This window comes from Rhincodon typus, chromosome 3 (genome assembly GCF_021869965.1).
Source record: "Rhincodon typus isolate 14 chromosome 3, sRhiTyp1.1, whole genome shotgun sequence".
Classification (NCBI taxonomy): Eukaryota; Metazoa; Chordata; class Chondrichthyes; order Orectolobiformes; family Rhincodontidae; genus Rhincodon; species Rhincodon typus.
Window position 1 is genome coordinate 107,594,992 of NC_063334.1, and position 12,020 is coordinate 107,607,011.

Sequence of the window (12,020 nt, forward strand, 5' to 3'; positions counted from 1 at the left end):
GCACCTTGTTGTCTCGGATTCTCCAGCATCTGCAGTTCCTACTATCTCTGGATAGATAGCCATCTGTGTTATCTCTGGCTCATTTGTAGCATTCTCACCTCTGATTAGATGGTTGTTGGGTCAAGTCCCACTCCAGTCATTTGAGCCTAAATCTAGGCTGACACTTCACATATTAAAGGAGTAATGCTGGACTCTGACAGGGTTGTCTTTCAGATGAAACGTTAAATCTGTCAACACTCTCAGGTGCATGCTAAAGAATCCATCTCATTCTCCTCACACTTCCTCCTCACCTTGCTGAGGGAGACTGGGCTATTTAAAGCCCCCTTGTAATTGACCTAGCTGACTTCAGCTAACTTAACACTCTTTAGGGAATGAACCTGGAACCTTTCTGTTACAAAGCTCAGATTGTTAAATGTACTGTGGAATTAAGCTGTCAGAGAAGCTTGTCTCAGCTGCACACTTTTGAATTCATTCCTAAGCCTTAGAGCACAAAATCTAGGACAATACCTCAGTGCAACACTGAAGTGGCAGAGGTGTTGTTTTTTGAATAAACTGAGGCATGCTCTGTTCTGATCATGACTGATCTTCTGCTTTAGCCTCACTTCACCGGCCTCTCCCCATATCTCTTATCTCCCAGGGGAGGCGATGGCCTAATGGTATTGTCGCTGGACTGTTAACCCAGAGATCCAGATAAAGTTTTGGGGACCTGGTTCGATTCCCGCCACGGCAGATAGTGGAATTTGAATTCAATAAATAGCTGGAACTAATCATCTAATGATGACCGTGAATCCATAGTCGATTGTCATAAAAACCCATCTGGTTCACTAATGTCCTTTAGGGAAGGAAACTGCCATCCTTACCTGGCCTGGCCATACATATGTCTCCAGACCCATGGCAATGTGGTTAACACTTAACTGCCCTCAGTTTAGGATGGGCAATAAATGCTGCCTCGCCAGCGATGCCCACATCCCATGAATGAATAAAATAAATCTCCCTGAGAAACCCAGAATTCAGCTGTTTCAGCCAAAAATCTATTCACCAGTGAACTATGCACAATCATCCAGGGGAGAGAATTTTGACTTTAGAAAGAACGAAGAACATGCCCCCATCTACACCAAGGAACTTAGGTTGAGAGGATGGAGACTGTCAAGCTCCTTGGCATGACGATAACTGACGACCTGTCCTGGACTTCCCACAGAGATGTGATGGTCAAGAAGGCACAACAATGACCCTTCTTCCTCAGACAGCACAGGAAATTTGGCATGTTCGTAAGGGCCGTCACCAACTTCTTCAGATACACAATTGAAAGCATACTGTCTGGGCGCATAATGGCCTGGTATGGCAACTGCTCCCCCCAGGACCATAAGCAACTACAGAAGGTTGTGTGCACAGCCCAGACCGTCACGGAAGCCAACCTTCCATTTGTGGACCCTATTTACATGGCTCGCTGCCGCAGAAAGACAGCGAAAGCCATTAAACACCCATCACACCTGGTAATGACCTACAATCTCTCCCATCAGGCAAAAGATACAGAAGCCTGAACACACCCATGAGCAGGTTCAAGAACAGCTTCTTCCCAGCCGTTATTAGACTGGTGAATGGACTTTCTAGCCTCAAATAATGCTGACCTTGCTAACGTTGTTCTCACCTATTGCATGCTTTGTGCAATGTAAACTAAGTCTTTTTGATCTGTACATCCTTGCTTACTATGATCTGCCTGTACTGCTCGTAAACAAAGTTTTTCACTGTACTTTGGTACACATGACAGTAAATCAATCAATCAATCAACCCTTCGTGGGAAGAAATTTCTCTTCCTTCAGTTCTAAATGATCAGCACTTTATTTGGAGACCCATGCCCATGCTCTAGACTCCCTATCCAGAGTAACAACCTCTCAAGAGGGCCCCTTCTGAATCTTCTTTTCCAATGAGATTGCTACTCGTTCTCTTGAACCTCAGAATACAGGCCCAATTTAGTTAGTATAAAGAATATGAGGTCATCTGACTGAAACATGAGATTCTGTGGGGACCTGATGATATGCTGGGTTTGTGTTTTCTAAGTGTGGAAATCTAGAACTAAAGAGTACTTCACAGTAAGGAGTATCCCATTTAAGACAGAGGGGTGAAGACGAACATAGTCTCTGGTCATTAACCTTTGAAGTACTGTTGCAAAGAAGGTGGTGGAGACTGGATCATTGAAAATATTCAAGGCTGCATTGAACTGCTTTTTGATCAACAAGGGAATTAAGAGTTATAGTAGAAAGGCAGGAAAGTGGAGTTGAGGCAACAATTCAATAAGCATGATCTTATTGAATGGGGAAGTAGACATTATCAGCCAAATGGCCTGCTCCTTCTGATTTGATAATCTCTTACAATCAATTTTATTCTCTTTATCAAAGGACAGCCCTTTCATCCCAGGCAGTCATCAAGTGAACCATCGCCATAACGTCTCCAAAACAAGTATATCTTTCTTTCAGTATGGAGCTTTTATGTCACACCAGGCGAAGAGTTTTAAAAACGGGGAACTCGTGTTACAGGGTGTTGGTGAGGCTGCACCTTAGATAGAATGTTCACAAGAGATTCAAAAGTCTGATTCCTGGGAGGGAAAGGTTAATCTATCAAGAACAACCATAAACAGGTTAGGCCTTTCTTTATTCATTAGACTTTAGAAGAATGAGGGGTGGCCTTGTTGAAGCACACAAGATTGTGATTGGGAGGGGGCATTGCATGGGAGATGTTGACAACATGTTTCCATTAGTGGGGAGTCTCAAACTAGTGGACATAGTTACATAGTTAAAAAGCTGGTCTAACGTTGACCATGTAATCATTGTCATTAAAAACCCATCTGGTTCATTGATGTTCTTCAGGGAAGGAAATCTAGCTTCTTTACCTAGTCTGGCCTACATGTGACCCCAGTCCCGCAACAATGTGGTTGACTTTTGCCTATCTTCTGAGCACTAAGGGACAGGGGATATATGGTAGACAAACAGGAGGCAGGAGGAACACAGCAAGCCAGGCAGCACTGGGGGGGAAAGGAGCTTGTTGGCCTAGCCAATGATGTCCACATCCCATAAACAAATTAAGAAAAAAATCCTACCTCATTTTTATGTTGCTGACAATTCTCCCTCCCTGTCCCGAAAAGGTAAGATGGTGACAATTCCTGACACAAAAAGCAATTACCTGGTGGGTGCAGCTCGCTGCTTGCTTCTTTGGGCTTCCACTTAAATGTCCCTTTGCCGGCATGTTCCATGAATGCTCCATGGACAAAATCCTCCTCCATCCTTTGTCTACTGAAATGGCGTCTGTAAATAATGGTGGCTGATCTTGGACAACTGGGAATCCACTCCAGAACTTCAGTCCGGGAGCTCAGAGATGACTTTCACGCTTCTGCCAGGTCACTGTGCATAAGGACACGGCCACCTCATGCACCTACATGGGATGCATGTTCTAGCTTTTAGTTTCATTTCTGAGTGCTTGCTCACTTTGTACTTGGAGCCTGCCATCCTCTCTGGATTGCAGTGCTTTTTGACCAGAGGTCAGGAAGGGTGGTTTTTTTCTTTGTGGTGGCCGAGGTGTTTGAGAGCCATTGAGTGGAGGTGTTGCATGTGGTAGTGAAGTTGGTCATCCTCTGTGTGCTGTGCAAAAGACCATTTGACCTTTCTCCTGTTCTGCTGTGCATTCCTGTCTGACCCTGGAGACAGCAGTGACCCAGGCTGCTCTCTGTGCTCAGGCTAGCTGTGTTTAGTACCCTAGCCGCCTCTGGGCTTTGCTGGATAAAGGTTGGTCTTCCTCTTAACAACCCTGTCCATCAGGTCACGATCTGGAGAGTATCTCTTTCTGAGATATATTGGCTTCCTGGGAGAACAGTGTGTGAGGTGAGTTCCTGGCTTGCAGCACCTGAAATGCTGTACACCTGGGCTTTCAATATGGCACCAGCGGCTTGTAAGCCAGAAGGTCCTGGCAGCAGGTGGAAGTTCACCTCTACTACTGCACAGTTGCATAATGAATAAGGTGAGGAGCATAAGATAGCGTGAGCAAAGTTGTTGTGAGCCATGATGGACCATGTAACATGAAACACTCTCAAAATAACAGAGCATAAAAATGGGGAAATCCATTCCTTTGTGGTGCTCGACAGGACACTCCCTAAACTTTTTTTTGACAGTTGGTCATGCCGTCCACATATGTTTGCACAACAGGCAAACAAGGTTTTGGTTTACCAGCTCAATCTTACTACCAAAATGAAAATCTCAAATTTTCCCATGTTATTCCATCTCCTACCTTGTCTTCTCACTAATATGTTTATATCTCTTTGCAGCATTTTTCTGTGCTCCTCACAACTGACATTCGCACCTAGTTTTGAATCATCAGCAAATTTAAATAAATTACTCTCATCTAAGCCGGTTTAAAAAAAAACAATTGCTGAGGCAGGATTCGTATCCAGGTCCAAGAATATTGCCTGGGATCTCTAGATTAATAATCTAATGATAATACCATGAGGTCATCACCTCTCTGGTTATATTCTCAAAAAAAAAACTAATATAAAAAACTTGTCAAACCGTTTCCCTTCTACAAAAAAGGTTGATTTTAATGACACTGATTTTTTTTTTATCAGTGTTAATACTTCCTTAATCATTCCAGCAATTTCCAGGCTCATAGGCGTGTAGTTCTGTTTACTTGCTATCTCAATTGAATAGGGGAGCTACATTTGCTGACTTCCAATCTGCTGCAAAATTCTGGAACCTGGAGAATTTTGGATAAATCCAAAATCAGTGCATACATTGCAGAAGTCACTAACTGTTCCTTTTAGTGTGAAGCATTTGTCTTTGCCTGATTTCATCTATTGTAAGTGGAGCTGGTTTGAGTCCTCAGTCCAATATAAGTTGCCTGTTTGATGTAACGTTTCAACAGACACTTCTTATGGACCAGACCAAACCCCTGAAAACATATGAAGAAGATAGCCTCGACCTTGCCTTTAAAATAAGAAAAAGTTAAGTTTCAGGCATTGTGTTCCAGATGCAATTCGATTGGTCAAACACCAGTGTTGAAGTAAAACGCACTTTATGCATACACTATCGTTAAAAATACAAGAAAGGAAAGAATTGGAAAACTTAACAGAATAATAGATTATTTAACTACTAAATAGGAAGTGTTCTAATACAGTAACACACCCTTGCCAAAGGCAAATTCAGTAAAATAGATTTGTCTCAGATGCAAATCCAGCAGCAGGAGAACCCCAGCTTTTAGCTGTAACAGAGAGAGAGGAATAAGAGCTTTCACATTCTGCTTCAAGATCCCAGCCGCAACTGCTACTGAAAAACTAAAAATCCTGGTTCCTAAGGAACTTGACCCCACCCATTCAAGTTGCTTTGATTTTTTTTTCACAAAAAAAAAACCCAAGGCTTCACAATCCATTTTGTTTATGGGCTTTGAAGCACACTGCTCGTACAGTACCTCTATCTCTACCTTCCTTCACAAAAAAAAAGCACCAGGACCAAATACACCACTTAAAGTCATAGTATAGTCACGCAATGAAGCAGGAGGTTTGCAAGCAGCTCACCAATGTACAGAATTGTACTTATGCTCTTTATGTTGAAGGCTGCATTCCAGATAAGCCATTTAGAGATAGGAGGAACTGCCGATGCTGGAGTTTGAGATAACAAGGTGTAGAGCTGGATGAACACAGCAGGCCAGGCAGCATCAGAGGAGCAGGAAAGCTGACGTTTCGGGTCTGGACCCTTCTTCAGAAAATTTAAGTCTTCATTCAGTGCATGGAAAATACATAGTACAAATGTGGGAGCTCTTCCTGTTCATTCTTTACATGTGAAACAATGACCAGAGTAATGGCTTTCAATACAAAATGAGCGAATTCCTGTTTTGTACAGTAATTATTTACACACTCTGGAAATTGTAATTTGAAGTCTGAGCTTTCTTTACTGGTCATTAATGAAATAAAGAATGCTTTCCTCGTAGAGGAAGCATGCAAGGGCAGCAGATAACATGGGAGCACCACCACCTGCAAACTTCTCTCCAAGCCATTCACCATCCTGACTTGAAAATGTATTGTCATTTCTTCACTGCTTGGTCAAAATCCTGGAATTCCCTCCCTAAGGGCATTGTGGGCTAACCTACAGCAGGTGGACTGCAGCGGTTCAAGAAGGCAGCTCACCATCGCCTTCTCAAGGACCACTAGGGATGGGCAAGAAATGCTGGCCCAGCCAGCGCCACGCACATCCCATGAATGAATAAAAAAAAAATCACTGCCCTCTGTGAAACCAAAAGCAGCTGGTTTAAGCCATCTGTCAAAAGAATTTTTGCTTTGCAGCCCAACATCAAAAAGTTAACATGAATAGATTATCGCTGAGATGGTGCTGGATGATTTAAAGGAGTTATTTTGCTTGTCTTATGGACCTCATAAATCATTAACACTGCTGTTCAAGTGAGTGATGAGCTTTGGGCAGTATTGACAAATCAAGATCACTTTTTAGAAGCTGCTAGCACTTTGATCCTTTAATAATTTCAAATTGAAACCGCAACCGTTGCTCTGGGTTTGGAGGAAGTGGTGGAGGGCCTGGGGACTGGGTGTGAGAGATTATGTTCAGCAACATGTATTGCAATCTGATTAAAATCTATTTATCAGATTATCCTAGAGTACCCTTTTCACCCCACCCTCCCCTAAAACTAGTCAAGCGTTATTCACTCATAGATATTGCACATCTTTTGGAGCTTCTTGATTAAGTGGCTCTGATGTGCTGCTTTATGTAGCTTCTGATCAGATGCTGATCTCTCAATCTCCCATTGTCAAATTGGAATCATTGGCTACAGATGACAGTACTTCCCTTTAAACTGTTTCTTTGTAGCCTTGTTAAGCCCAAGGATATGTATTAATATTGCACTTGAATAAGCAAGTGAGATGTCATCTGTTGAAAACTTCATGTAGTAATGTCTAGACCGGGTCTGTTCTGCTGTTTCAGCCATTACTTCTGAGGGAACTGAGCTGCGGTTAGTTTTCAAAATGTGCCCTATTAAATTAGCTTGGTTAAATAAGGAGCACATTCTGTTTTTTCAGTTCAGATGACTGACCCAAGATGGTAGCAGGGTAAGATGTTCCAGTCGGAGCTCCTCTACTCGCCAGTTTCTTTTCCTTTTTTTATTCTCCTCTTTGTCCTCCTTGCAGTATTTCTGTCTTCACCACTCCCCGCCCCCAAAAGGGAATTGAATCATGACCGGAGACCGGGCAGGAGCTGAGCGTACGGGCCACGCCCCGCAGCAGCAGCAGAATGGACCGAGTCATAGACTCAATCCCGGAACGACAACAGCAGAGTGAACATGGGCCAGGCCGAGTCCCAGAGCAACGGGCGGTCCGATAGCAGGGGAATCCCGAGTCCCAGAGCGGCACGAGGTGAAGCGAATCCCGGCACAGTGCGACTTACTTTGTTGCTGCTGAGTGCCAGTGGGGAGTGGACTGGAGGCTGGAGTGATGTGGGACAGTTGGTGGACTTGGGTCAGGCGCCACATGCTGAACTGCTGCTGTTTGGAATTCTTTACTGAACTTGAATGTAAATCCTTTTCACAATGTTATAACTACATAATTTCTACCTTATTCTTAGATACTAAATAATGCTACTGCTTTCCTTTTAATTCTCTTTTGTAGAATAACTTTTACTCTGTAGGATTTATACCTAGGCATTTGTACCTAAGATGGCACTTTTAAAAGGCTACCATTGTAAAAACTTCACTGTACTTTGGGACGACACGGTGGCTCATTGGTTAGCACTGCTGCCTCACAGACCTGGGTTCAATTCCACCTTCAGGCGACTGGCTGTGTGGAGTTTGCACGTTTTCCCAGTGTCTGCGTGGGTTTCCTCTGGGTGCTCCGGTTTCCTCCCACAGTCCAAAGATGTGCAGGTTAGGTGGATTGGCCATGCTAAATTGCCCGTAGTGTTCAGGAATGTGTAGATTAGGTGGGTCATAGGGGGATAGGTCTGTGTGGGATGTTCCGAAGGTCAGCGTGGACATGTTGGGCCGAATGGCCTGTTTCCACACTGTAGGAGATTCTATGATCTATGTCCTCCTGTACTGGAGTACAAGTGACAATAAAGGATATTCAAATTCATATTCATATTCAAATACAGGAGCACAGAATCCACACTGGCATTTCAGTGCAGAACTGAAGGGCAGATTTTTTTATCAAAAGCTTGTACTTCCAGTTGAACTGAAGACCTGCCTTCCAGTTTGTGCAATCTTACACGGATGCTACCAACCCACCGTCAATCTTCAAGTCCAGGGAGTGTCTTGCTGATAGCTGCAACAACAAATTACATTTATTTGGCACCTTTTAAGATAGTAAAATGTCACAGGATCATTATCAAACTGAATGTGATGTTGAACCACACAAGGAGATATTAGGGCACGTCGGTACAAGAGTTAGGTTTTAGGGAACGTCTTAAAGGAGAAAAGAGTATAAGAGGCGTTTAGGGAGGCATTTTCAAAACTTTAGCCTAAGCAGCTGAAAGCGTGTTTGGCATTAGCAGAGGAGTTACATTTGGGCATCCACAAGATGTCAACACATGAAGACCTCTGAGGGTTGTAGGCCTGAAGGTAATTTCAGAGATAGGAGAGCAGATTAACTACTTCCTTGCTGGATAAGGCAACATTTGCCCTCAGTGTAGAAGTCACCGCACATGTCAATTAATTGTCCATCCAGTGCAATGAGCTACAATAATTTCAAGTCTTTCTGTTGCTTTGGTAACTAGGGTTATCTGATTTCTATCATAGCAATTTTTAGCTTCTCTTTATTTAAAAAAAAACTGAATAAGTTGCAAATGGACAACTAGAGCATTTACTTGAAAAGGACATAATTCTGACTTGATGATGCATAATTTAAAGGGAGCTGTGAATGCTGTAAACCAGTACAAATCTGAGTGCACAATGTATCCTCTAAATGGAAGAAACTGAATGCTGAGTATCTGAAATGTTCAGCTGATCAAAGCATTCTGCCTAAATGTTAACCCATTTTTCTCTTCCAAATGCTGACTGAGTATTTCTAGCAGTTTTATTATCTATTTAATTCATTACAGTAGGCTGTGTATGTGGTGCAGTGCTTATTTGGCCAACTCTATTAAAACATATGGTCACTTCCTGAAATGGCATTGCCATCCCTGTTTTTCCTGGGCTACTTCATGATTGGTACTGTGGGTCCTGATGGATTGTTTAACAGTTTGTTAAGACCACTGAGATATTCAAACCAGATATTGTGACAAGTGTGGAGCAAATTACTGCCTATGCTGGAATCTGTACTGAAAACAAAAAATACTGAAAATCACAGCAGATCAGGCAGCATTCGTGGAAAGAATAAGAGAGCAAGCACCAAGATGAAGAGTCACCTAGACTCAACGTTAGCTTGCTGTCTCTCTTTCCAAGGATGCTGCCTAACCCGCTGTGATTTCCAGCATTTTTTGTTTTCATTGTAGCAAGTATGTTGTCATTGTTCAGATATATTTTATACAAAAAAGCACGCAGTATATTTTGAACACTTAACCCAGTAGTTTACAGCATCGTACATGCAGAAAGGGAGATGGGTTGATGCATGCTGTCTGTGCTGGCTGTTTAATAGAAGTATCCAGTTAGTCCTGTTCCTGTGTTCTTTCCCCATATCCCTGCAGTATTTTCCACTTAAAATAGCTGTCCAATTCCCTTTTGAAACTTATACTGACTATGCCTCTGTTGCCATTTCAGATCATCACAAGTTGCAATTGTGAAATAAATTCTTAACGTTCTTCCTCATTTCTTTTGCAAATTATAATAAGTTTATCCATCCACCTCCGATTATTATCCCTCCTGTCAGTGGAAACAGTTTCACTAAAGCCCCTCATTATATTGAACATCTCGGCTAAATATTCCCTAATCTTCTCTGCCTTAATTCAGGCTTCTGCTCATTTGAATGTGTTTTTGCTTTCTCTTTTGTCTGCAGGCATAAAGAAAGTTACTTACATGTCAGATAAGTACCATGACATGCCAGAAATGAAGGCCTCGAAGCTAATGTTGGACATGGCTGGTGTGGAATGCAGGTATGTAGAGGAGTTAAATTTGCATGGGATGCAATATTGTAATCTAAATCCTCCAGATGCTTTTAGAACCAAGTCAAAGGGAAACAGTCTGCAGGAATAATGCTTCACTGTGCTAATATAATATAGAGCCTTTTCTTGAATTAAGTCAACTGGCAGGTTTAATACAGTCACAAAAACACAGACTGGGTTGTGGTTAGTGATTTTGATGATGTGATGTGTATTTCATGAATGCTGACTCGCAATGTGTAAGGCTGATCACCTGGTTCAGCTACTGTTCAGTGTCCATTTGTTATACCCCCCCCCCCGCCACCACCGCCCTCCCCAGTTGCCAACTCCCCATGATGCCAGATCCTCTGAGACCACAAGATAAATCAGTGAATTCACTAACTGGCTTGAGGCACTGCACTCTAGGCCAAACAATCATGTCCTTTTAAAATGTCTGTGAGGATTTATCAGATGATCTCTTTGACCTGGTTTCTATTAGCCTGCTAAGTTTACGTCACCAACCTACAATTTCCAAGTGCTTGAGATGCTGTAAATTAATTCTTCGTGGAGCTTTCTGCAGCTTCTGTTTTTTTTTGCCTATATACTTGCAATGACATGAGCAGTGAGGAATGCCCGCATAGATCACAGCTCCCAATGAGAAAGGCGCAGGCTTTAGCGCCTACTGAAGGAGGCACTAAACTTTGTCTTTGGCCCATTTGTGAAAAGATCCCTCTGATCTCTGACACAAAAACAAAGTTGCTGGAAAAGCTCAGCAGGTCTGGCAGCATCTGTGGAGGAGAAAACAGAGTTAACTTTTCGGGTCCGGTGACCCTTCCTCAGAACTGATGGTGGCTGGGAAAACGTCAGTTTATATGCAGAAAATAGGGAGGTGGGTGGGGTAGGGAGTAAACAATAGGATAGAGCCCAAAGAGAGAGAAAGACAGTTGGGCAGACAAAGGAGTTGCTAACAATCAGGCTGGGAGGGTGAATAGTTGTTAATGGGGACTGTTAGTGACGAGATCCCTCTGATCCCTGTTGTCCCCTTCTTTGACATGTAGTAAAACTATCCTACACCAACTGGATTTAATTTACTCTAAATGCATTCTCCATAAATCTATCTTTCTGCATCAGTTCAAGTATGATATTGTATTTTTGCTGCTTTTCCTTTGCTTTGGAACTGCACACAGGTTCCTCATCCTAGTATTGATGTTGCTTTCCTTTTATTCTTCTTTCTACACTAATTCCTTTTGGCATCACTATTCTGTTTGAACTAAACATTTGTGGTGCCTACTTTGAATCTGTATTTGTGCTTTCTGTTTGCATTTCTGGCTAGAATGCATCTGGGTATACTAGGTAAAGATAAAGTCTCTATAGTCCCTAAGAACCAGAGGACATTAGAGACAGCCAACTGAAGGTAAAGGCAATGATTTTTTAAAAAATTACAACTTGAGAAAGGGTTCAGGGTTATCACACCCTCATGATAACCTCAGCGCAGGAATTGAACCCATGCCCTTGGCTTCACTCTACATCACAAACCAGCCATTGAGCCCACTGAGCTAACTATCTGTTATGCTACATACTACTTACACCACAGAAAGAAACAGTTTTGCTCAAGGTCCTATCCACTGTTCATGCTCCACGTGAACCTTTTTTCCACCCCTACTGATCCAGCCCAAGCAACATATCCTTCTTTCCCTTTCTATCTTTGTACATAGCTAGTTTCTCCTGAAATACATCTCTGCTGTTCTCCTCATTAGTTCCTAGTGGTGGCAAGTTCCATATTCTAACCTCTTTCTGGGTAAAAAATTTTCTCCCGAATTTCTTATTGATGATTGCCTTTTATTTCTGGGCTGTAATTTCAAAAAAAAAACAATGTCATCGTATCTTCACCTATAATATCCCTTAAACCATATGCACTGCTTTCAGCATCAGGAAAATCGTGAGCTTGCTAATTGGAAAACTCAACAAGAG

General features: G+C 42.5%; 1 protein-coding gene across 1 annotated transcript in view; it reads left to right on the plus strand.

Moving 5' to 3' along the window:
• The window catches only part of dctd (dCMP deaminase), a 60,144-nt gene that overhangs the window by 18,617 nt on the left and 29,507 nt on the right, over nucleotides 1-12,020 (plus strand). Inside the window, exon 3 of the mRNA XM_048595306.1 lies at nucleotides 9,968-10,064. Within this exon, the coding sequence (XP_048451263.1) occupies nucleotides 9,968-10,064 (97 nt within the window). The remainder of the gene's footprint in view (nucleotides 1-9,967; nucleotides 10,065-12,020) is intronic.